The sequence below is a fragment of the Emiliania huxleyi genome (assembly GCF_000372725.1).
Source record: "Emiliania huxleyi CCMP1516 unplaced genomic scaffold EMIHUscaffold_105, whole genome shotgun sequence".
Lineage (NCBI taxonomy): Eukaryota > Haptophyta > Isochrysidales > Noelaerhabdaceae > Emiliania > Emiliania huxleyi.
The window spans coordinates 369,445-393,003 of NW_005202113.1; the positions used below are offsets into that span (position 1 = coordinate 369,445).

At 68.2% G+C, this 23,559-nt stretch overlaps 8 protein-coding genes across 8 annotated transcripts; 3 read left to right on the top strand and 5 right to left on the bottom strand.

Annotated features, from left to right (window-relative positions):
- Positions 1-2,758: 2,758 nt before the first annotated feature.
- On the top strand, positions 2,759-3,958 carry GTR1-1 (ras-related GTP-binding protein; the record flags this gene model as incomplete). Its single annotated transcript, XM_005792776.1, has 4 exons — positions 2,759-3,375; positions 3,453-3,583; positions 3,711-3,787; positions 3,872-3,958. The coding sequence occupies 4 exons, from the start codon at positions 2,759-2,761 to the stop codon at positions 3,956-3,958; spliced, it is 912 nt and encodes a 303-aa protein (XP_005792833.1).
- A 241-nt stretch (positions 3,959-4,199) lies between these two features.
- EMIHUDRAFT_428789 (hypothetical protein) lies at positions 4,200-5,466 on the bottom strand (the record flags this gene model as incomplete). Its single annotated transcript, XM_005792777.1, has 2 exons — positions 4,200-4,767; positions 4,885-5,466. 2 exons carry the CDS (start codon positions 5,464-5,466, stop codon positions 4,348-4,350), a joined length of 1,002 nt encoding a protein of 333 aa, XP_005792834.1. The 3' UTR covers positions 4,200-4,347.
- Positions 5,467-5,757: 291 nt separating this feature from the next.
- On the top strand, positions 5,758-6,213 carry EMIHUDRAFT_222891 (hypothetical protein; the record flags this gene model as incomplete). The annotated part of the gene is made up of 3 exons (XM_005792778.1): positions 5,758-5,781; positions 5,862-6,005; positions 6,199-6,213. 3 exons carry the CDS (start codon positions 5,758-5,760, stop codon positions 6,211-6,213), a joined length of 183 nt encoding a protein of 60 aa, XP_005792835.1.
- Positions 6,214-6,436: 223 nt separating this feature from the next.
- EMIHUDRAFT_222892 (hypothetical protein) lies at positions 6,437-7,543 on the bottom strand (the record flags this gene model as incomplete). Its single annotated transcript, XM_005792779.1, has 2 exons — positions 6,437-6,916; positions 7,082-7,543. 2 exons carry the CDS (start codon positions 7,541-7,543, stop codon positions 6,437-6,439), a joined length of 942 nt encoding a protein of 313 aa, XP_005792836.1.
- A 346-nt stretch (positions 7,544-7,889) lies between these two features.
- Positions 7,890-8,288, bottom strand: EMIHUDRAFT_222893 (hypothetical protein; the record flags this gene model as incomplete). Its single annotated transcript, XM_005792780.1, has 1 exon — positions 7,890-8,288. One exon carries the CDS (start codon positions 8,286-8,288, stop codon positions 7,890-7,892), a length of 399 nt encoding a protein of 132 aa, XP_005792837.1.
- Positions 8,289-13,268: 4,980 nt separating this feature from the next.
- EMIHUDRAFT_454278 (hypothetical protein) lies at positions 13,269-16,296 on the top strand (the record flags this gene model as incomplete). The annotated part of the gene is made up of 9 exons (XM_005792781.1): positions 13,269-13,625; positions 13,770-14,078; positions 14,164-14,364; positions 14,479-14,649; positions 14,740-14,823; positions 14,917-15,012; positions 15,156-15,236; positions 15,347-15,688; positions 15,826-16,296. The coding sequence occupies 9 exons, from the start codon at positions 13,269-13,271 to the stop codon at positions 16,078-16,080; spliced, it is 1,896 nt and encodes a 631-aa protein (XP_005792838.1). The 3' UTR covers positions 16,081-16,296.
- Positions 16,297-16,513: 217 nt separating this feature from the next.
- On the bottom strand, positions 16,514-16,848 carry EMIHUDRAFT_69699 (hypothetical protein; the record flags this gene model as incomplete). Its single annotated transcript, XM_005792782.1, has 2 exons — positions 16,514-16,662; positions 16,728-16,848. Coding segments are annotated over 2 exons (270 nt in total), but the record flags the coding sequence as incomplete, so codon positions are not given.
- A 2,344-nt stretch (positions 16,849-19,192) lies between these two features.
- EMIHUDRAFT_222899 (hypothetical protein) lies at positions 19,193-20,333 on the bottom strand (the record flags this gene model as incomplete). The annotated part of the gene is made up of 4 exons (XM_005792783.1): positions 19,193-19,255; positions 19,623-19,996; positions 20,099-20,176; positions 20,258-20,333. 4 exons carry the CDS (start codon positions 20,331-20,333, stop codon positions 19,193-19,195), a joined length of 591 nt encoding a protein of 196 aa, XP_005792840.1.
- Between the last annotated feature and the right edge of the window lie 3,226 nt (positions 20,334-23,559).

Sequence of the window (23,559 nt, forward strand, 5' to 3'; positions counted from 1 at the left end):
CTGCGCGTCCTGTGGATGTACCTTTGTCGCGCGCCGGAGATGACTCGACGCCGCTGAGATCGGAGATCAAGCTCTGACAGGTCGCACGTCGCTCCTTTGACGCCGACGTGATTTACCCGTGCAGATCACATCAGGACACGGTCTCGACGCGCTCGGTACGACGCCTGCGACCCGTCTCGGGTCAGGTGGCACGACGCTCATCGCGCCTGCCAGCGCTGCCGTGCAGGTTGCCACGACGAGGTCGAGCACGCTTCTATACGCTCGCCCAGCCTCCCTTTCCATCCCATTAGGCAGCATGGGAACGGTGGCGATCAGAGGCAAAGCCTACGAGGGGTGGTGGAACCACATGTCACGGCTACTGCCGGCTCGACGCAACGATAGCCTCCGGAGGCTGACTTTGAGGCACCATCATCGGACGATGTCGACGATTTGGGTCGCTCTCGCGGTAGCCAGATGACCTCTCATACTAGGAGCATCGGCCATGGCCGCAGGGAGCGCGGGGGAGGGCGCTGGAAGCAACACGGAGCTCCGTTGGAGACGTTTTCAAGATTAGCGTGTCAGAGTGAAATGGCACTAGCCATGACACTGTACACCACGCACGTACACAGGTCCTCACTCAGCTTCCCGTCCCGGGGTTCCACCGCCCGCATTCCCAGGGCTCCGGTTCTCCCTGGTTCGCTCTTTTATTCGCCAGCCGAGCGTCGCCTGACGGCCGCTGTAGCCGTTTCTGATGTCTCTTCTTTGGCCGAGGTCTCGCCTCCGCGTCACCTCCGACTGGTACCGCAGCCTCCGAGAGCGTCGACGGCCCGGCCGGGGTCTCCCCGGGCGAGGACGGCGGCATTGGATCGTGTCGCCACCCCTCCCAGGGGGGTCGAGCCCGCTCTCCCTGGTCGGCGAGTCGTGCCCGCACTCGTGGCCTCTCTATCGTCCCTGGCTCGCCCCCCCCCTCCGCCGGCTCCTCTCCAGGCTCGGGGAGGCGTGGCCCTCCCTGTCGAAGGTCGTGGTGGTCCGGTTGCCACTGCGGCTGGCCTTCCCTCGGTGAGCCCGTACGTCCCGACTCCACTCTCAGAGGCCGCGTTAGCTCATCTCTCGCCTCCTCCGACAACTGACCCCAAGCCCCCCCTCGGGTCCTCCGGCCTCGGCTTTCCGGCTCGCCGGTGGGCCCGCTATCGTACCGCGGTAACTCCCCTCCCCCATCTCCTCCTCCCGGGTACACCAGCTTCCGGCGGGGCGGTCCCGGCCCCCCCAGGTTATTCCGAGCGGGTCCACACGGCGGCGGCCCCGCCGGCGGCGGGGGTGGAGGCGGTGGCAGGGGCGGCGGGTACGGTGGCGGCCCTCGCGGCCCAAACGCCCGGTGTGGAGCCGCTGGGGCGGCCCCACGACCCTGCAGCCGTTCCAGTGGCGTGGGTGGAAGTGGCAGTGTGGGTGGCGGAAACGATGGCGGCACTGGCGGCCGCACCGCCTGGTGCGGAACCTCAGGGGCGGCTCCTCGACCCAGCGGTCGCTCCAGCGGCGGGGGCGGAGGTGGTGGTGGCGGGGGCGGGCCCGGTGGCGGTGCCGGCCGCCGCACCTCCTGGGGCGGGGCCTCGGGGGATGCCCCCTGCCTCTGCGGCCGTTCCAGCCGTGGTTCCACGCGTCGGCCGTCCACCCCGCTCGTGGGGGGGGGCCTAGCTCTCGTCTCCCCTCGGGAGGGGGGGGGGCAGGGCCCGGATTCGTCGACGGCCCCGCCTCTCCCCCCCCCCTCTCCGCATCAGGGCGTAGACTGCCCAGTAGTCGCGTCGCCTCCCCCCTCGCCTGGTCCTTCTCGATTCGATCCCGCACCGCCCGGATATCAAAGGCCGAGTTGTGTTCGGACAGTGGGCCCGCCGATGCCACACGCCTCTTCACACAGCAGGCGTAAGAGGGGGCGGCGGAGGGGGGGGCGGCGGCGAGGGCGGTGGGGGAGACGGGTGCGGCGAGGAGGGGAGCGGCGGAGAGGGGGAGGGGAAGAGAAGAGGGAAGGAGGTTTGAGAAGGAATCGTGTGTCCCCCCCCCCCTTCTCATCGACAAAGAAAAAACGAAGGCAAACCGATCGCGTAAACGGCGTCGAATGAAGACCGCCGAGTTTGATCGACAATCCGAGATTTGCACGCCGTCGAGCATGCCATGGCAGACGATGCGTCAGCTTGTGCGGCGCTCGCGCCGCGCCGGCTGGCCCATCGAGGGCACTCTCTGGCGCTGTCCGGGCCAAGCGCGGCGCCGCGCATGCCGCGTGCCACTCGCCGTGGCTTGCGGTGCAGCGCCACTGCAGCCTCGAAAACGTCGCGCACAGATCCAAGAGGCTGCCCACCAGGCAGCAGAGTGCTGCACCGGCTTGCAGCGGAGGCTGTGGCGCTGCGGCGTCGTCTCCCCGCCCTGTCCACGGAGCAGACGAGCGGCGGCACGGCCTTCCACCAGCTGCAGGAGGTGCGCCCCTCCCAGTGGAAGCACAGGATGCTCCCTCCGCATACGCAGCTTTGCGCAGCGCAGCGTACGGGCCACGCCACGCAAAGCCGACCCTCAGTCTGCCCGAGAGGCTGTCTGCGGAAGGCCTGGCAAGCACGCGCCCGCCACCTCCGCGGCCATGCCCTCCGCCCGGGCGAGCGAGCAGCAAAGAGTGGAGGCGGATCGCCATACCCAGCCAACGGCGTCTACAGCCCGAGCGTTATCTTTATCTTGTCGGCGGCGGCAGCACCACACCCCTCGCAACGTTGCTGCCGAACTCTCGCCGCCGGTCGTCATGCTGCAAAAGGTGCTGCTGATGGGCAAATCGGGCGCGGGCAAAACGTCGATGCGCTCCATCATCTTTGCCAACTACCTCGCGCGCGACACCATGCGGCTCGGCGCGACGATTGACGTGGAGCACTCGCACGTGCGGTTCCTCGGCAACCTCGTGCTCAACCTGTGGGACTGCGGCGGGCAGGAGGCCTTCATGGAGAACTACTTCGAGTCGCAGCGCGACCACATCTTCCGCAACGTGCAGGTGCTCATCTACGTCTTTGACATCGAGTCGCGCGAGCTCACAAAGGACATCGAGTACTACGGCTCGTGCCTCGCCGCGATGCGCCAGAACTCAAAGTCGGCAAAGATCTTTTGCCTGGTGCACAAGATGGACCTTGTGCCGGACGAGCAGCGCGAGCAGGTCTTCCGCCAGCGCGAGCGCGAGCTGCAGGCCGTCGCCTCGCGGCTGGAGCTCGAGATCTCCTGCTTCAAGACGTCGATCTGGGACGAGACGCTGTACCGCGCGTGGTCGCAGATGGTGCACGCGCTCATCCCGAACCGCGACTCGCTGCAGACCCACCTCGACAAGCTGTGCGCGGTCTGCCAGGCGGACGAGGTGGTTCTCTTTGAGCGCGCGCCCTTCCCGCACCGCGTCCTCCTCCCGAGGAGAGAGCCCCTCCCTGAGCCGTCTCGGAGCCCGCCCGTAGACGCGCCACCTTCCTCGTGATCTGCGACGCGGTGCGCGCGGCGCACGAGGACGTGCACCGCCACGAAAAGATCTCAAACATCATCAAGCAGTTCAAGCTCTCGTGCTCTAAGACGCAGGCGCAGTTTGCAACCATGCAGGCGGGAACCTCCACGCCCGCCCGCCCGCCCGCCCGCCCGCCCGCCCGCCCCTCCGCCCCTCCGCTTCCCGCCCTCCGCTCCCCGCTCCCCTGCGCCCTCCGGAGGCACGCGCCACGCCGCCCGACAGGTTCGAAACGCGCGCTACTCGGCCTTCATCGAGGGGTTCACCTCGACAACCTACGCGATGGTCATCGTCTCCGACGCGCGCGCTCTCGCCCATCCCCCGGTGGCAGGCCCCGGCACGAGTGGCGCAAGACTCGCCTCTCCCCCGCCCCTCGCGCCGCAGGCGAGCATACAGCCCGCCACCACCCTCATAAACATCGAGGCGAGCCGCGCGCACTTTGAGTCGCTCATCGCGCAGCTCAAGCTGTAGAGCTCTTCCCTGCGTCATGTTATACGGTGCGCCCCGGTAATCTCGAGGTTGAGCCTGGGGCACACCTCTCCGGAGGGAGACTTCGAGCCGGAGCATCTCCCCCCGCGGTACGATGTCGTGTATCATCTCTCGGCCTCTCTCTCTCACCCCCGCGCGGGCGTGGTCGGTGTCTCGCTCTTGCGCGGGGCCAGCGCAGTCGGTCTCGCGTATTGTGCAATGCGTCATGAAAAGGCATGTGTGTAATGGGTGACTCGTGGTAAATATCCGAACACACAAGCGACGTCCCCGGGGGATGGAGAGAGGACGCGCGGCGCGGCCACAAGGCCGAAGGCGCGTGCGGTCGACACACAAACGACGACGGCGCCGCGAATATACAAGCCGTCCCGCCTTCACGCTGGGGCGGGGCTCGGCGCGGAACTGGCCGCGCCGTTCCCTCGTCGCGCCGAGCCGGGCGGTGCGTCTGACGCGGAGCTAGGCGCGGAGCCACTCATCCGCTTGGACGTGCCGGGCCGCTGCGGCAGGGAAGACATCTGCGTGCCGCTGACGGGTCGCGGGCGCACGGAGGCCTGCTTGCGGCGGGCGGCGCGCTTCTGCATCGCCTCCTCGCAGCAGAGTTGGCACATCGACAGGCAGGGCGCGTTCTTCTGCAGCTCGTCGTTGCATCTCTGCCAGCGCGAGGACGGCCGCTCCGGCTGCTGCGCCGCCTTGCGGCGCTGGGCGACAATAAACTCGTAGGTGGTGACGCCGCGGTGGATGAGGCCGAGGTGGAAGAAGAGCAGCTGCGAGACGAGGAAAAAGGCCGCGAGCGCCTGCGCAGGGCGGGCGGGGCGCGCGCGTCTCGCTCCGAGCGAAGGGAGGGGGGAGGGGCCGGGGAGGGAGAGCAGGCGAGGGGGAGGGAAAGGAGGGGGAGGGTGGCGCGCGCGCGCCGCGAGCCCGGTCAGTCCCATGAGGACCGCGTACACGGCGGACGGCATCCCGCCGTACGTGTCCTCCACGTCCCGCACGAAGGACGAGTCGGTTAGCCCAACGCAGGCCTGCACCGCCGTCGCGAGCTGCAGCGCCGTCATCGCGCCGACGGCAGCGAGCATGGCGAGGAAGTAGCGGTAGTTGCCCTCCCCTATGCAGGTGTTGACCCACGGGCAGTGGTGGTCGAAGATCGCCACGCACTTGTCGCACCGCCGGCAGTGCCGCGTCCGCTTCGCCACCCCCACCTCGCACAGGTAGCAGTAGTTTATCCCCGCGCCCGGGCCAGACACGGTGGGCGGGCCGACGCGCTTGGCGATGACGGCCGGGTCAGCCGCGTCGGTGTGGGTCGTAAGGAACCCAAACACCAGCGCGGATCCCGCCGACGCCGAATACAGTGCGATGAGAGCGATCCCAGCGGCGGTGTTGAGATGCAGGGGCAAGTACAGCCCGTAAAAGAGGCCGAGGAAGCAGCCGATGAGCACCCACGAGCCGACCTGGTGCGAATCGAACGGCCGCTGAAGCCCGTGTTGCCTCTGCGCCATCGGTGGGGCCGCCCAAGAGCTCACAAGGTGGGTCGTTCGGCCGAAGCGCAGGAAGAAACACGAGCGGTTTTCTTCCGGAAAGCGGCAAAAGTTTTTCCCCTTCGTCACACAAGTACAGGAGTACGGATACCTGGCCCTATCACAGTGTGAGTCCTTGTCAGGTATGGCAGTATGGCGCTGACTTCCTAATGTACCCCAGTATAGCCAGCCATTCTGAGCCACGGATACTTTTTACCCTACTTGCCCCCGTCCCTGAAAAAAAATTCCCGACTTGAGTTGGTCAGCACGCTGATGGAGGACCAGCAGGTCGACAAGGTGGTCGTTGGCGTCCGCCCCGAACCGCCCGACCGTGCGCCCGTCTCCTCACACGCACCACCACGCGCCCTCGCCCGCAGCTCAAGTCCAAGTACGGCGGCCTGCCGACGCAGAAGGGCATGCTCGAGCGACGGCTCAAGGGTGGCGACAAGAAGCACTTTGACTCTGCGGACTGGGCTCAGGACAAGGCCTCGCCACCGGCCGAGAGAAGGCCGGTGGAGGCGGTGCGCTCCGGCGAGGCGACCGTGCCCCCGCCTCTCGGGAAGCTGCGAGAAGCGGCGCCATGACATTGTGCCACCATGCGGCACGCTTCACTCTTCCCTTGTCACCATACCCTGGTGCCTCGCACCGCGCCGCACCACGCGGCCTGCACACGCGCGCGCGCCGATCATTAAAGCCGCCAAGCGCGACCGCTAGGCCTCGTGCCCGTAGCCACGCGTAGCCACGGGGGCTCCGCGCGTGGCCCACCCTCCCCGGCCTGTTTGTCGATGAATCCAGAATCCTGCAGACTGTGGTCCGACGCGGTACCTCTTCTTTTCGCGCAGTAGCTACTAACAACGAACAGTATTCTCGCCAGCGTGCAGTGTTGAGCCCCGCGAGCGCGCGGGGCCTCAGGCTGAGCGCCGCTGCGCTCGCACGTCCACGTGCCTCCCGGTCACGGCTCGCTCGATCCCTCGGCGGCTCCGACGGCAGGCGGGAGCATCGTCGCGCCCGCCGGCCGCGCTACCCCCGCAGGCCACAGCCATTCCGCCAGCGCCTCTGCGAGCTGCTCGGCCGCCTCCGCGTCGCCGATGGAGACGGTGCGCGAGCCGCCGCCGAGCAGGGCGGCCAGCTGCGGGTTGATGTCCGAGACGGCGAGGCGGAGCGAGACGGGCGCCGTGTGCGAGCCCGCCCGCTCGAACCGCCGCACGCCCGCCGTCGGCGGCAGCGCCGCGAGCAGCTCCGCCGAGCAGTCGAGCGAGTCGCCGTCGAAGGTGAAGACCGCCGTCGCAGCGGGCGCGTACCCCGCGAGGGCGGCGGCGAGCTCGTCGGGCGTGGGGGAAACCTCGACGGCCACGCCCTGCGCGACGCCCAGCTGCTGCACAAAGGCAAACGCATCTCGCACCGCGCCTCCGTAGGGTGCCGCTCCGCCGCCCTGCATCTCGCCGACCAGCTTCGAGGCGAGCTCGACCGAGTCGGCGACCCGAAAGTTGTTGAAATTCAGGAGCGCGAGCGGGTCCGCCTGCGGGGCGCCGCCCTCGCCCGCGCCCGCCTCGCACGCCAGCAGCGCCAGCAGCTTCGCGCCGAGGCTGTGCCCCACCCGGAAGACGGGAGCGCCCTCCGCCGGCGCGAGACCTTGCGCGCGGCTCTCCTCCAGCGCCACGTCAAAGTCCGAGGCCACACGCCGGGCGAGCTTGCGGTGGTCCAGGCCGAGCTCGTACGGCGTCGCGATCACCGCGACGTCGGCCGAGCTCGCGAGCCGGCTGAGCAGCGTATCGTAGGCGAGCTGCGGCGCGATGCCGAGCGCAGCGCCGCCGACAAAGTGCACCGTCGCCCACGGAGTCGCGGGACCGAGGCGCAGCCAGCCAGGCCCGACTCGCTGCCAGCCGACCGCGTCGGTGCTGTCTGCGACCCGCGCGAGCGAGCCGCCGAGCACCGCGAGCGAGCCGCCCACGCCGTCGTCGGCGGCAGCGCGGATGCGGCACGCGCGCGTGGAGGGAGGGAGCGCCCACGGTTGCCGCGAGGGCGTGAAGGCCGGGGTGAGGCAGGAGAGCGCTAGCATGCACGTATGAGGCCGCCAAGGTCGAGAAGAAGAAATCCCTGGGGGCATTCCTGTGGTCCTCTCTCCTCTCCTCTCTCTGTCTCCCTCAGTTCTGTGCTTACTTTCCTCCTCAAGAAGGGAGAACGACGAGACTCGAGTGAGACGACCTGGTCCTGGTACCTGGAGACGACGACCCTCTCGAGAGCGACGACGCCGCGAGGACCACTGTCCACGACTAGGTAGGTAGGAAGGTGAAGAACAGTCAGGCTCGGAAGGACTGAAAGACAGGGGAGAGGCAGACGTCTTCTACACTCCGCCTTAAAGGACGAATGCCAAGTCATTATACCCGCTCGTCTGCAAAACCGCACTATTTGCGACGCGCGGAGCCGTCTCGCGCCCCGCGTGTGCGGAGTGCGTCAAAGGCGAAGCCGACGGCAAATGGCAGGTGCATCATCATCGTGCTGAGCGATTTCGCGGAGCCGAGCGCAAAGGCGTGAGCATGCACGGCGGTCGCGGCGGCGTGGAAGAAGCAGAGCACGGCGCTGACAAGCCCGCCCGTGGGCGCGTCCACCTCTCTCCGCAGCAGCGTACATGCGGCGAGGAGCGCGAGCGAGAGGAGGCACACGCCGTGGTGCCGCACAAACTTGGCCTCCGGCCCCGCCGCCGTCTGTCCCTCGTAGCGCCCACGCAGCTTCATGGCGCCGAGGACGGTCTCGAGGACAGTGTGCGCGAAGAACAGCATGCCCGAAGGACCGAGCCGCGACATCGCGGGCTCAGGTTTCTAACAACAACCGTCAGCGAAGGCCCCTGGGTTCCAACTTTTTCCGGGGTATGGTATGGTAGTCGCATGCTAGTTCAAGACCATACCCCCCCGCCTGCTGGCAGACCTGCTTGAGGGTATGGTAGGGCTAGTCTTGGGCGGGCAGGACCATACCCCCTATCCATCTAACCATATGTTGCGAATTGCGTATCGGCGGCTCAGCGGCGGCGCCTGAGCGCGGGAGGGGGCGGGGAGGGTACCCGCCACCGTCTGGTGGTGCGGGGCGACGGGCCCGGCCCGAGGGAGCCGCGTCGAGGCCGACCTCGGGGCGCGAGAGGCCTCCCACGGCCGAACCGCACGCCCCCCGGAACGCGCGGTTCGCCGTTCGTGGGCCGGCGCGTCGGAGACGCGCGCGACGGCGCCCCGCGCCGCTACCCGCAAGCGCAGCCGCACCCAGGCACCGGGTGCACTCATTCGACAGCTTAATGCACATAAAAATAGTGAACAGCGGCGGAAGCGACACCGAGACCGCGCCTCGGAGGGCGCGGAGACACAATTCGGCCCCGGCCCGCGGTCAGGGGGGAGGCTATGGCGGAGGGGAAGGCACGCGTCACGCCCACAGGTGCCATGGGCAGAGCTTAGTGACCTGCTCGCGCACGTACTCTTCAAAGTCCGACATGGAGCGCTCCATCTTCTTCCACGGCGCACCTGCGCGGCGCTGTCGGTCGCCTGCGGCGCCGTCCCGGTTGCCGCCCCACTCGCTGAGGTCCAGATCGAGCAAGTTTGCATCGCTCGCGGCAGTCGCAGCCTGGTAGGTGTCTCCGATCTTCTCCTTTAGAAAGAGCACAATCAGCGCCTTGTCTTTGGCGATGTGTTTGAGATGCTCCGACTCGTCCTCGCGGTTGGCGTGCAGCGCCGCGCGAACCGAACGGTTGACGGTTTGCGTGAAGGGAACGCGTCGAATGAACTTGCGAACCCACTCTTCTGTGATGTTTTTCGGGCAGGCGTCCGCAATCCAGTTGTTGAGCTGCTCAATGGGGAAGTCGAGGCCCACATGCGTGTCGAGCCAGCGGAGGGTGCGAGTGTTGTGAAATGCAGTCCTCAACGGCTCCCTCAGCGCCCCGCCCCAGTACACGGTAATGACGGACATTTGGCTGTAGTTGGTTTTATTGGCTGCACGGGCCGTCGGGAGGTTCTCGCGCCACACTCGATCCAGAGTGGCCGAGTCGTTTTTCCGGACAGCCGCTCGCATTTCAACATACAGGAATCCAAACAGAAAGAGGAAGTTGCAGATGTAGCCGAACGACAAGTTGCGCTCAGCTTCGCGCAAAAAAGCGTCGCAGTGCCTGTAGTCGCTGCCGGTTTGTGAAATGAACACGACGTACTCGGCGAGGGCCTCGACAGCGATCCGCAAGAAGTGTTCGTGCTCGTTGAACTCTGACACTGTCGGGTCTTTTTTCACCTTTCGGTTGCCCACCACGGCTGCCAATTGCATGAGCAGCGGCCACCACAGTCGCCAGCCGCCGTGCAGCACGTGAAACTTCCCGTGAGGCGCCTCGCCTAGCCTAGGAATCACGACTGGTGTACGTTCCAGGAACAGCTTGGGTTCTTGGGCAATACGGTGAATGAGGCGCATGTATGACAGCCCGTCGCCGCCCAACTGCACGCAGTTGGAATTCATGTGGAATCGATGGCTGCGCATCTCCCGAAGCTCAAAGTTCACATCGGCATACGATGACTGCTGTACGCCAAACATCGGGTCGTGCCAATGGAAGTACGTCTGCGGATAGGGCGAGTTGTAGTGCTTCTTCGTCCACAGTACTGACAAGGACTGCGCGGCAAGATAGGCAGCCCAACGGGTGCGTCGGTTGGCGAGAGACCGGAGAGCAGAGACATCACAGAGACGATGCCCTTCCTCACACCGCTCTCCGCCAACACGCTCGAGCGCTCCCCCGGCCGACGCACGGCTCCCGGCAAATCCCCGCTCAAGCCCGCCAAGTCGCCGCTCAAGCCCGCCAAGTCGCCGCTCAAGCCCGCCAAGTCGCAGCTCAAGCCCGCCAAGTCGCTCAAGGCGGCCCAGCCGGAGGAGGTCCGCGTCTTTGGCGTGGGCGGCGTGCTGCAAGAGGTGCGTGGCGCGACACCGGCGGCCAACAAGGGCGAGGGCCGCGCCGCGAGGGCCCCGACCACCGATCCCGAGGAAGGCTGCGCCGAGTGGACCGCCGAGGCGTGGGCAGAGTGGGAAGGGGAGTGGTCGGCCGAGGAGTGGTCCGAGTGGGAGGGGCAGTGGACCGCCGAGGAATGGGCGGCGTGGGACGAGGAGTGGGAGGCATGGGAGGCGGACCCCGAGAACGGCGAGCATCACGACGCGGGCGAGGTCACCATCTTTGGCGAGACGGGAGTGCTGCAGACCGCCCGCGGCGACACTCCGTCGGGCCACAAGGCCGAAGGGAGGCTGGCGGCAGCGCCGCCGGCGCGTGCCATGCGCCGCCACTCGCTGGGTGACGCCGCGCCGACCTTCGGTGCGAGCCGACTCGACTCGCCAAACGAGAGTCGCCGGGCGCAGACGCCGTCGGACCGCGCCGCGGGCCGGACGGCGGCGCTGCGCTACCTCGTGCCGCAGCGCTACCTCGCCGCCAACGAGGCGGCGCGGCGCGGCGCGCTCTCGCCGGCCGCGCTGCCCAAGGCGGCGCCGACGATCGCGCCCGCGCCCGCACCGACCGACGAGGCTGCCTACCACACCGCCGCCTCGATCGTCTCTGGCCTCTTCTCGCCCGGCGCAGAGGCGGAGGCCAAGGAGGAGGCCACGGAAAAGGAGGCCGAGGAGGCGGCCGTGCCCGAGGAGGCGGCGGCTGCACGGCAGGAGGCTGCCGCGGACGATGCCGCCGCCGAGGCGCCCGCCGCAACCTTCCCGCGGGCGGCCAAGCCGCGCTGGGCGACGATGCAGCGCCTGCTCGACGTCACCCTCGGCGCCAAGCTGCCGCACCTGCTCTGGGGACTCAACCCGCCGCCGCCGCCGGGCGCCCCGCCGGGCGCCCCGCCGCCGCCGCCCCAGCCGCAGCCGCCGGCGGGATCGCCGCCGCCCCTCGCGGGCCCGCCCCCGCCTGCAGAGGCGGCGGCGGAAGTGGCGGAGGCCGGCGGGGAGACCAAGCCCGAGAAGTGCGCCACTCCGCCGGTGGCCGCCGAGGCGGCGCCGCCTTCGGGAGGCGGCGCGGAGCTCGACGTCGCGGCCCTGCGCGTCGTCGACCTGCGCGCCGAGCTGCAGGCGCGCGGGCTGCCGACCAAGGGCCTCAAGGCGGAGCTGCAGGCGAGGCTGCGCGAGGCGCTCGCCGCGTAAGATGGTAAGCGACTCAGAGGGGCAGGGAAGCTGGGGTTGAGGGAGGGGGGTTGGCTCCCCTCCCAACAACCGCTCTCTGGATCTGGAGCTGCGCAGGTCATCAACCACCGATCGTCCCGGGCCTTCACATGCTTCAAGTTCAACGGAGGAGAGAGAGTTCGGAGATTGAAACAGAAACCCCGCGTTTTTTCTTCTAGTTTGCACCGCCGCCGCCCTCCCCGCTGGGGCAGGCGTGAGGCTGAGGGGGGTAGCGGTAGGGGGTAGCGGTAGGGTATTGGTGCAACCAGCCAAGAGCGCGATCTTTCACACTGGTGAGCGCGCCGCGTATACACGGCCCGCGCGAGACCGCCGCGCGCCGCTCGCGGTGCCCACACCATCGGGACCGGTCCGGAGCACCCAGCGATTGGAGCCGAATCGCCAGACTCGACCGCGCTGGCCTCCTGGAGCAACGCGCTGTCGCTCGCAATGACGCAATACGCGCGCTTTTTTTGCTCCATTTCTGTCCAATCGCTCGCGCCCAGACCACTCCCATCCATCGAGGGCACATGAGTAGCCTACGATTGACCCATCTCGGGCCGTCTCTATGCACTCGCAGGTGCATTTGGTCCTCCGCGTGCCCGCTCTCGCTGCCTCGAGCTGCAGAGATGCCGCAAAAGAAGAAGACCGCGCGCGGCGCGCACCTGGCCGCGCTGAACAAGCAGCACCCCAAGCGCGAGGAGAGCGCCGGCGACGCCAACGACCTCGAGTACGTCGACAAGCCGGACGACTCGTCGAGCTCGGGCGAGTCCGCCGGCGGCGACGCGCTGGTGCAGTCAACCCTCCCCTTCTCTGGTGCGAGCAGCGCACCAAAGAGGACGCAGAAGAAGCGGCCTCGGACGGCGGAGGGCCGAAGCCAGCTGACGCTCGCCGATTTCATCATGCCCCGGCTGGCTTCTCTCTCGGCCGGCGCCACCTCTCAGCCTCCCGCCGACGCTCCCGCCGACGCTCCCACCTCCTCTCCCGCCGCCCCGACGGAGGAGATGGCGCCAGCGCTGCCCGAGCCCGAGCCCGAGCCCGAGCAGCTGCCGCCGCCTGAGCTAGCCGCGGAGCCACCGGCCAAGCCAAAGCGCGGCCGCCCACCGGGCAGCAAAAGGCCGGCTTCTCTCGCACAGCAGCCGCCCTGCGGTGGTCAGAGGACTGGTACGTGGACTGAAGAGGCGGGAGACGCTTCTCTGAGCGAGGTTTGGTGCTCTCAGGAGCGCTATGCCAACGCGTGGTCGGCAGGGGCCGGCGGGGCAGGTCCGCGGCGAGCGCTTCGCCTGCGGCGCGCGTCTCTGGCCACTAGGGAGGGTCTGGAGGGCGATTTGGGGGTCGATTTTTGGGAAGTGATGCCAATCGAGAGATCTCGCCGAGCCCTTTTCGGTGGTGTGCTTGCGAGGTTTTTTTCGCACGGGAAGCATTTTTCGTACTCGCAAACGTGAATTAGTCGACTAGGCTGGTTGCACCAATATCATCGGCGGGAGGTTGCGGTTGGGACTTGGGTGGTCGCCCCCTACTCCCCTACCACTCCATTTGGGCGTGTAACGGACGTCTCTTGTGGGAGGCCAACCCCCAACCTCCTACGCTTCTACCCCTGAAAACCTTCCCTACCCCCCCAAAAAAAAACCGTGAGCATGGGCGCCGGCGCCGCCAAGCAGCCGACAGCGCCCCTGCTGGACCGGCTCACAGGCCGAGAGCCCATCCCATCGGACGATCGCTTCTGGCAGGAGCTGCTGGCGTCGGCCGTCTCTTTGCCCGCCGGCAGCTCTGTGGAGGACGTCACCGCCATCTCGAGAGCGTACTGTGCGGAGCTGGTGCGGAACAACCCACGCAGCGGCAACTTTGGGGCGCTGGCGGCTGCGATGGCCGAGCGGCTCGGCCGCGCCACAAGATCGGCGGCGACCGACACTGAGATGCAGCAGGCGTGCGGCGCCGTGTTCCTCCTCCGGACCTTCCTCAAGCACATGCTCGAGACGCTCGAGCCGGAGGACGTGGCCCTGCAGCTGCGGGGGCGCGACGTGGCGGCCGCCGCGCAGGCGCCCGGCTCGGCCTCCGCCGCGGCCGAGCCGGTGCAGGCCCGGCCTCCGGGCGGCTCCGAGGACACCGAGGCGGCTGTCGCGCGGTTGATTGTCGAGGCGCTGCTCGGCGCCGCGGCGAGTTGCCGGCTGGATGACGTGTCGTACGCGCTGCACATGGAGGTGCTCGCCGCGCTGACCGTCTGCCTCTCCGCCCAGCTCTTCTCCGAGCTCTCCGCCTCCGTGCCGCTGCCGACGGTGACGGCGGCGCTCGGCGCGCCTCCGCCGCTCGCAGAGGCGCTCGTCGCGCGGCTGCTCAAGCTCTACATCGACCAGCCGCCACGGCCAGCCAACCCCGAGGGGCGGCTGCTCGGCTCGATCGGCTCGATGCTCTGGCTACCGCTCCAGGACCGCCGCGCCGGCCTTGCGGTCCTGGGCGGAGCCGCGGGCGCGTCGCCACCCTGCCTCTCCCCTGTGTCTGCTGCAGGTCATCGCCTCCTTCTTCCGCGCGCAGGAGCCGCCGGTCGAGCTGGCGGACCGGTCGCTGCAGGTGCTGCTGCTGCTGACGCAGCACCTTCCTCCCGCCCTCTTCCCCGACCCGATGCTCTCCAACCACTTTCTCGCCGCGCTGCGGTGCGTGGGAGATGCCGACTCGGCGTGCGGCAGCGGCGCGGAGGCGGAAGAGGGGCGCGCGAGGCAGGGCGCGGGCTTCTCGGTGCGCAGGCTGCACGACGCGCTCTGCGCGCGGCTGCCCGAGGAGGCTACCCTCGTGCTGCTCTACCTCCTCCTCCACGGCAGCCCCGCCCGGATGCCGGCGGAGCTGTGAGAGGACCTGCAAGAGGACCTCGCCGCCCTCACTCGGCGCCCTCCGCTGTGGGCAGGCAACCGCGAGCTGCTCGACCACGCGCTCTCGCGCTCGGACCCGGACGCGCTGCTGCTGCCGCTCCTGAGGACGCTGGCCGGCATGCTCTCGCCCGCGTGTCGGCTGCGCACGTCGCGGGTCTGTGCACGCGCCTCGCCACACGCCGGTCGCTGCCCCACGACTGCGAGACCTCGAGACTCGACCAAGCCCATCCGACTGCCTGATCAGGTCTACATGCTGCTCATCATCCTGCTGATGCTCTCGCAAGACGGCGGCTTCGTCTCGACCGCCCACGCCGTGATGCTGCCCACGGTGCCGTGGTTCAAGGAGCGGCCCCCGCGCGCCCAGGCCAGGCGCGGCTCCGCCCGTGGGTGGCGTCCCGTCACCGCTCCCCGCGCGGAGTAGGAGCGGCTGCTGCACGACATCTCGGTCGGCTCCCTGCTGGTTGTGGTCCTCGTCCGCACCACCCAGTACAACCTCTCGCGCTTGCAAGACCTCTACGTGCAGACCAACTGCCTCGCGGCGCTCGCTAACATGGCGCCGTGCTTCAAGCGGATCCACCCCTACGCGGCGCGCGACACGCCGCACGAGGGCGGCGCGAAGAGGAGCCGCACACCTTCCCTCTCTCCCCCTCCGAGCCGTAGGCGCGCTCCCTCGTCACGCTCTACGACGTCCTCGCGCGCCGCTTCCAGAAGCTCGAGGCGAGGCGGGCGCACGCGTCGCCGGTCGAGCTCGCAGACAGCGAGGAGCTCTCGGACGAGGCTGCCGCTCGGCCGCCGCCGACCGGGCGGGGAGACGGCCCGCCGCCCGACCCCTCTTCCCTTGCGCCACGCAGGCGCTCGGCTCGGCGGCTGACTTCCTGCGCATGGCGCTCGAGGTGCTCAACGTGGCGCTGGCGGCGCAGGCGGGCCTGCAGCAGAACGAGCACCTCGTGTACGCGATCCTCGAGAGGCAGCGCGTCTTCGCGCCGCTGCGCGGGCACGAGCTCTTCTGGGACCTGATCGAGAACGTCTTTCGCGTGATTGACCACTTTGGTGCCGGCTTGAGCGGGCAGGGCCCGGCTTCCACCAAGGAGTCGCCGCTGCAGCTCGACAAGGACAGCGACCGGCGCACGCCGCCGCTGCCCACGACGGCGCGCTCCTCCTCGGGGAGCGACGGCGTGTGGAGCGTCGACCTGGTGCTCGCGCACATCGGGGAGGCGTCGCGCAGCTGGAAGGCGCGGCGGCACCTTCGCCCCGCGGCGTGGAGATGGGTCCCGCCCCCCCTCCCTCCCGCCACCCCGCCACCCCGCTCTCCCTCCGCTCCTCGCCGCAGGCCGACAGCCTCGAGCACGTGCCGGACCCGCGCTTCACGTACGAGCAGGAGAGCGCGCCGGAGGAGTTCTTCACGCCCTACATCTGGTCGCTCGTGCGCGACCGGAGCGGGCTCGTGTGGGACCCCCTTCGCGTCGTCTTGCTCGCCGAGGAGCTCGACGACGAGCCCGCGGACGCGCTGCCCGCGCTCTTGCAAGGCGTCGACGTCGTGGAGGACGTGGACGAGCACGCCACCGCGCCGGGGCCGCCCGCCTGAGAGCGGGGCTGCTTGCCCTCCTGCATGGGGCGGGGCGGAGAGGGCGACGCGGCCCACAAACTAGGGAGGGGCCCGCAGGCCTTATAGTGGCGCGTGCGCGGCCGATCTCGCGAATGTGCTCCGTTCTCAGATTCATCATCGGACGAGACACGCGAGATGCCATGACTGACGAGCGAGGTGCTAGAAGGGTCATTTTTATGTTCTATTTTTATGCTTCGAGACACACACACTCACACAGGTCACAGTCACACACGTGCCTCGTGTGCGTCGTCTCTCTGACTCGAGTCTCAACGTCGGTGGTACGACTCTACGTGAGTCACAGGCACACACTATGCCCCTCAGTCTCTAGACGAGACGAATGGATTCACGCCAATACAGGCGTGCGCCGACGGGCCTGAGCGAGGCTCGCAGTCTCGCCGCCCCCTCGGCCCACTCACTTTCTCTTGCGCTGCTTCTCCTCCCACGTCCGCTTCATCTGCGCGACGAGGGACTGCATCGCCTTCGCGCGCTCCGACTGCCCCATCGCCTCGTACACGGTGGCGAGGTTGGAGAGCGAGGCGACCGTGTGCGGGTGGTCGTGGCCTACAGCAGGGCGCCCGCCGATGAGAAGGAGACGCCGCTCGAGGCGCGGCGCGGCCGCCGCTCACCGAGCGTGCGCTGCTGGATCTTGCTCGCCTGCTCGAGGAGGGGCTCCGCCTCGCCGTACCGGCCGAGCGCCTGGTAGAGCGTGGCGACGTTGTTCATCGCCGTCGCGTACTCGTGGTGGTTGTGCCTAGTGGGGCCGCGGACACGTCGTGGACGCGTCCCGGACAGGCGGGAGGCGCCCTGCTGGTGGCTGTGCCCATACGACTCGCCGAGCAAGCGCAGCTGCTGCTCCGCCACGCTGAGGGCGTCGGCGTACCGCCCAGAGTTGAAGAGCCGGTGCACCTTTGGGGCGGGGGGTACGCGGTGCAGGGCCGGGGGAGGCGGCAGGCCACGGGCGGTGGGCTGCCCTAGGCCCCACTGCCCCCAGGCCCCACTGCCCCAGGCCCCACTGCCCTATGGCCCCCTGCCCTAGGCCCCCTGCCCTATGGCCCCCTGCCCTAGGCCCCACTGCCCCAGGCCCCACTGCCCTATGGCCCCCTGCCCTAGGCCCCACTGCCCTAGGGCCCCCTGCCCCGAAAGTCCCCTGCCCGAGCTGCGCGGCAGCACTCGCGCGCGCCTCGGTCCCGAGCCGCTTGGACTCGGCCGCCACGGCCTCGCGCTGCGCGGGGTCGAGCGGCGGCGGCGAGTCCGACGCCGCGGCGGCCGACGGAGGCCCCGCCGCTCCGCCCGCCGCCGGCTCGGGCTTCTTTCGCCCTCCAAACAGGCTCCAGCCTCCGCCGCCGCCGGCCGCGCCCCTCGAGGCGGCATAGTCGGGCACGCCGGGGGGAGGAGCTCCGGAGGCGGCGCCGCCGGACCCGCCCACCCCCGAGCCGGCCGTCCACTGCGCCACCTACAGGGGTCAGCTCTCTCCACTCCCGCCCCGCCGCCCCTCGAGGCGGCTTCCCGCCGCTCTAGAGCCGCGGCTGCCTCGGCGTCGCCCCACCCTCCTCCCGGCACGCCTCTCGCCGGCGGCGCCGCCGGCGGGGGGTTGGGCGTCGACGCCGCAGCATCGCGCGGCGGCGGCGGCGGCGGCGGCGGCGGCGGCGGCGGCGGCGGCGGCGGCGGCGGCGGAGGCGATGCGGCGGCCGCCCGGCCGCCGCCTTGTGCGGCCCTCGCCTGCGCGAGCTCGCTGCTCTCTGCGGGCTCGTCGCGCGCGAAGCCGGGCCGCGTGACGGAGCGCTTCTTCTTCTTCTTCGAGTCGTCGCCGCCGGCGCTGCCGCCGAGGCCGCCTCCCCCGCAGAGCGACTGGATCGCGCCGCTCCCGCCGCCGGCCGACATCGTCGGCGCCGCGGGTGGTGTGCAGGCGTAGGCGGACGACGCTGCCGCCGGCGACGGCTGTGCGAGGTAGCCAAAGCCGTCGCCCGGCACGATGCCGCCCGCGGTGGTGGCAGCGGCCGACGCCGCGCAGGATGGTAGCGGTGACTGCGCCGGTCCGCCACCGCCACCGCCATCGCCACCGCCCGCCTCGTCGAGCTCCGCCGAGAGGAACGCAACCTCCTCCTCGAGGTCGGCCTTCTCGCGGCGCAGCCTCGCAACCTCGGCCTTGAGCGCGTCCCGCTCCTCCCGGCACGCCTCCGCCGCCGTCAGCTGCACCCGCATCGCGGCGAGCTGCTGCTGCAGCCGCGCCGTCTCCGTAGCGGAGTCGGCCTGGGCGGCGCGCGCCTCCGCCTCCTCCTGCCACATCGCCGCCTCCTCCTGCGCCGCCTCCAACTCCGACTTTAGCTCGGCGAGCTGGGCCTCGAGGTCGGTCATACTGGCAGGAGTAGTAGTTTTCGGTCGATGTCGACACAGAGGCCAGCGGCGCCGAAAAAAGGAACATCGCGGAACTGCACGATCTCCAGGCGGGGGAGGCGGTCAGCGCCGCCTCCCTGCCGGTGCGGGCCGTCAGCGTACACTGTGAAGCCATGCTGCCCTCCCGAGGTCTCTGATAAGAGAAGGTTCCCGGAAGTCTCCACTTTCTGGCGCTTGGCTCGGTCCCCCGCGAAAGACACCTGCGGGGGCGCAAGCGCGCCGCTGACGCCCGAGGGGGCAAGGCGGCTCGCGGCAGCTTCCCATGCCGCCTCCGCCTCTGCGCCCTTGGGTGCGGGCCCTCGGCGGGAAGGGGCTTCACTCGCCGCTTCCGCCTCTACCCCCTGGTGAACCCCCGGGGTGGCCCTGGTGATGGGTAAGCGTGCCTCCTCCTCCCGCGCGGCCCTTGACCCCGGGCCGCCGGGAAGCTCGAGGCCCCCACTCATGTAGCGTCTCTTCACTCGGATGCTCTGAACGGGTTTTTACTTCTCACACCATTAAAGAAAGAAATACAAAAAGCCCCCCCACTTAAATCGGCCAGCCGCCACTCCGCTTGTGGCTCGGCCGATTTTGCCCGAGTGGTCAATTCCCCCCACACACTTACTTAGACGAGACACGATCTCTATCTCAACATATCTCCTTCGACGCCGCATTTCCAAGTTTGGTGCCCGAGTGGTCAACTATGACCAAACTTGGTCGGTTATAACCGATGGCGTCCACTCGATCGAACCTCGAGACCCCAGTTCGAGACCGAGTCTCGAATCTGTGTCATAATGCGGTTCGTATGCGTACGTCCGTGTGTGTGTGTGTGTGTGTGTGTGGTGGGGGGGGAAACACGTGTGAACACAGTGTGTGTGAATTCAGGACGAGCAGATCACCCCCTCAACGGTTAGCCGATGCACAGGCATCCTAACACGTTGCACCCCCTTAGCTCGTTCGCCATCGCCTTACCCTAGGAGACGACGAAAGCCCGCAACGGGTGGAATGTGGCCGCGGGAAGTGGCTTCGTGAACAAGTCAGCCAGCTGTCCCGTCGTCCGGATGTGGATGAGCTTCACCCTCTTGGTCTCTTTGACTTGCTCTAGGCGTCGGTGGCGCAGGCCCGAGGGTATATTCAGAGATACCCTCTACATTAGCCCACGCTGTGAAGCGCGCCAACCATTCGGCCATAAGCTGGGGCGTGATATTCTCCCCCTCGAGCCTTGGGATCCCGTCGTCGTACGTGCGGGTCACTCGAGCCGAGAGGGATGTGCGGGCGGCCCTGCCCTCGTCAGCCCTAGGTTCATTGCCAAGGGCGGAGGTGATGCTAGAGGTTATGCTCTGGGCTATGGCCCGATTGCTCTCCGTCATGCCACGGATGAGCTGGCCCATGTCGGCAAAGGTGGGTTGACCTCCGTCCTGCAGGCCTCCACGCCGAGCGTCGGGCTGGTCGCCAGACGGCTGATTGCCGCGCCTCTCGCCGGCGCTGGCACCTTCGCCTTGGGCGCGCCCCTGTGGTGCACCCCCTTGCGTGGACGGGGGCCCTTGTCCGAGCTCCTGTGGCGCACTCCCTCGCGTGGACGGGGGTCGATCGCCATCACCACGTGGCGGGTCACTCTCACTCGTACCGGCGGCGGGAGGTGAGCCCTCGGCGGGCTGGTTGAGGTCCAACGCGCTTTCTGCTGCCGTGTCGGCGGGCGCACCGCCTGTCCCGAGTGCCCCCTCGCCAGGTTCGGCCGCTTCATCCGACGTCGCAGTAGCAAGCTGTCGGATGAGTCCCGGTGCACCTTGCTGCTGCTCGCCACTGGCGCCATCGGGGGGCTCGTCGCCGTCGTTCGCGCGTGACGCCGCCCTAGTGGTCATTGTGTTACCCCAAAGGGCATGGCAGAGCGCATTCCATGCTCGGTGGCTGAGCGCCCAAAGATAGTAGTAGAGCGTCCCAGTCGGCTCGGCACTGAGTGCCGTCGGGGCGCCGTGTGGCAGAGGGCCGTGTGACGGAGAGGTGGGCGAGCGATTCATGCCACGCGGCCGAGTAGGCGGGCTAGGGTACGCCTCTCCTTCTACGCGCCACACCCCATAATCGGGGCCCTTGGGGGGGGTCGGGGTGCGGCGTAGATCGCTCGAGACGAGGAGGGTGCTCGAGTGTCGTGTATAGTGCATCGAGTCCGCCCGTCGCTGGTCGCGTAGCGCTGTCGGGCGCCAGACCGTCTGTGGCTCGATAGGCCGGAAAGTGTGGCGCCTCTCGGGCCATGCGCGGTTCGAGTGGTCGGGCGAATACCTTGGCTGCCCCCAATTTGAACGCGGGCGCCTCCAGGGGCCGGACTCGTGGCGCCGGTCACTTGTTCGCTGAAGGCGCCAAAAAATGGTTGATTGGCGATTGCGCCGCCTTGCAGGCGTCACGTAGGGTGGCTGACCATCATAGTCGGCCCCGTTGTACCCGCCGTCGTGGTACGGATCTGTCATGAAGACCTTGATCGATGCTGGCTCCCGAATGTGGGTCCAGGTCGCACAGGTTGGGTCGGCGCAAGTGGCCATCCCGAGGGTCGAGGGGGCTCCATCTACAGGCGAGAGGCCTGCGGCGGTCTCTTTCTGAGAATAGCCCTCTCTGCATGAACAAATCCCCTCACACGACGCCAGAGCACCACAGTCACAGACTGGACCAGTGGCACACGACTTTGGAGGGGACATGGGAGTACGAGGCGCGCTCGCCTCTAAGGCGGAGACTGCTGCTGCTTCTGCAGACTGTCTCGATGGTGTCGCTGCCTCATCTCGGAAATCGAGCGCGCGTGCGCGCAGCATGCTGCTTGGTGCCTCCTCGGGGAGGAGAGACGCGTTGCGAACCTCCCCATCAGGCGTAGGCTTCCTCGGACACGTCGAAGATGTGGTCCGAGTCGGTCCTGCGAGGGGGAGTTTGTGAGCAGGGCATCTAAGGTGAGCATCTAGCGGGCACGCGTACGGTTCAATCGTGAATTCGAAGCCATCCGGGTCCGCCAGCACGAGGCGGAGCATGTACTTGACCGCCAGGCGCCACATCTTGGCGAAGTAGAGGCCTCCCAGCTCGCCTCGCGTGCACTTGGTGAAGGTGGGCAGAGCGGCCGTGTGGGGTCCGTCCACGGAGGTAGCCGGGTCCTCAAACGACTTGCCCGCCAGCGTGCCAAGCTTGAGGCCGGTGGTGAGGTAGGCCTTGATCATCATGCGCGCGTAGAGGGCCCACTGGAAGATCTCCTTGCCCTCGATCGCGCCGTGCTCGATCGACAGCGCGACCTGCTCAACGGGGCCGCGGAGCACGGCGAGGAACTCTTGGATGTCGTCCAGCGTGAGCTGGATGGCGCCGCGGCCGGACATGCAGGCCATCAGGAGCGCGTAGTGGAGGATGTTCTTGGCCCAGCCGCGCGCCTCCTTGCCCGGGATGAGCCCCTCGGGCGAGTAGGTGCCGATGCGCGACTTGGCGCCGATCAGCTCGTTGCTCGGGTCGCAGCGGAACTCCGCACCCTCGGGCGGCACGGGCTTGTTGGCGGTGATGAGGCCGCTGACCTTCTCGAGGTTCGAGACGTCGGTCGCGGTGGTCACGAGGTTGGAGTACATCTCCCCGAGGACCGCGTCCGCGGTGACGACGAGGGAGCGCCGCTGGCTCTCGGCAATCCGCCGGTCCGCCGCCTTGGCCGTGGCGGCGGTGGGCTCTGGGCCCACCTTTTGGCGCGCGAGAGGCTTGTCCTCGTCCTCGTCGGTCCCCTCGCCCGACTCCTCGTCCGACCCCTTGTACGGCTCCTCGGGCGGGCTCAGCCCGCAAGTGGTGGGCTCACCGCCCTGGGATGACGGGCAGAGCTGGTGGTCAGTGCCGCAGCTGACGGAAGCATCCTTGGAGGCGGGGAGCAGGGTGGCCTGCACGACAGGCTCCTCCGTGGGGTCCGCCACGGGCGGCCCAGGTGAGGGCGGCTCGACAGACGACCGCGAGTTGTTGGAGGTGCAGGTGAGGGCGAGCATAGGGCGAGTAGGGAGCAAAACGCCCGCTGGAGGTGGCAAACCGACTTTACCATAGGATTCGCCCGAGTTGTTAGCATCCGTAATCATCTCCGCTGGTGGTGAGGGTGGAATCGAGACATTTTCGCCCTCAAATGCGCCCGTCTCGACCTTTTCGTCCACCACTATGCCCGCCACCAGCATCGCATTTTGCCGCGTGAGAGCGGGCACATCTGGAGCGGGAGATTCGGTCCAATCAGGCGACGTGATGAGTGGGCAATCAGGCAAATTGATTACGTCCTCGAGGTCATCTCGGAACTTGCTGTTCCAGTGGCCCATTTCGCGCGGCCTGTTCACCAGCTCTTCGAGGAGCCATTCCAGGTCGGCGATCTGCACGAGGGGGCGCCATGCCATATCCTTCAGGTAGGCGCCCGCCGCCTCGAAGTCATCAGAGCAGGTGACGACTCTGAACGCACTGACATCGAAGACAGAGAGTAGCGCGGCTGTGCCAAGCGCCGTCGTGCGAGAGTCAGCCTCGGCAAGCTGCTCAAGGAGGAGGGGCCGGCTAAGCAGGCGTGCGTGAATGGCGGCAGCGAGATAGCCCTCCATGGCGGCCCAAATCGTAGAGCGACATGTGGCATAGGTGCAACCATGCGCATCGCCTCCTCCGCAGCTTCCATCGCAGAAGCTGTGGTGAATTACTCGCAATGCCTCTGCGTAAGCCATGCGGCGGCGGTAGCCAGGGGCGCCGATTCCCTTGTGCTTAAGGTAGGCGCGTTGGATGATAATGGCCGCGGCGTGGAAAGGCGCATACTCGATCACAGAGTACCATGGCTCGAACACCTGCTCGGGGATACACTCCTCCGCCAGCTTCGAAGCTGGCGTCCCATAGTCGAGAATGGCGGTATTGCCACGAGGCTTGAGCCCAAAGCTGCGCAAAACACATTCGAGGTAGTCGCCATAGCATGGGCAGTACCACGAGGTCACATGCGTGGAATCGCCCTGGCAAGACTTGTCGAAGAAAGGCGGCAGGTGGTGGCCCGAGCGCATAGCCGAGCGCGTGCACGGGCCATTCAGGAAGAGCAGGTTGGGGTCGAGCGCGCCGTTGAGGGTGAGGGCGGCGTGCAAA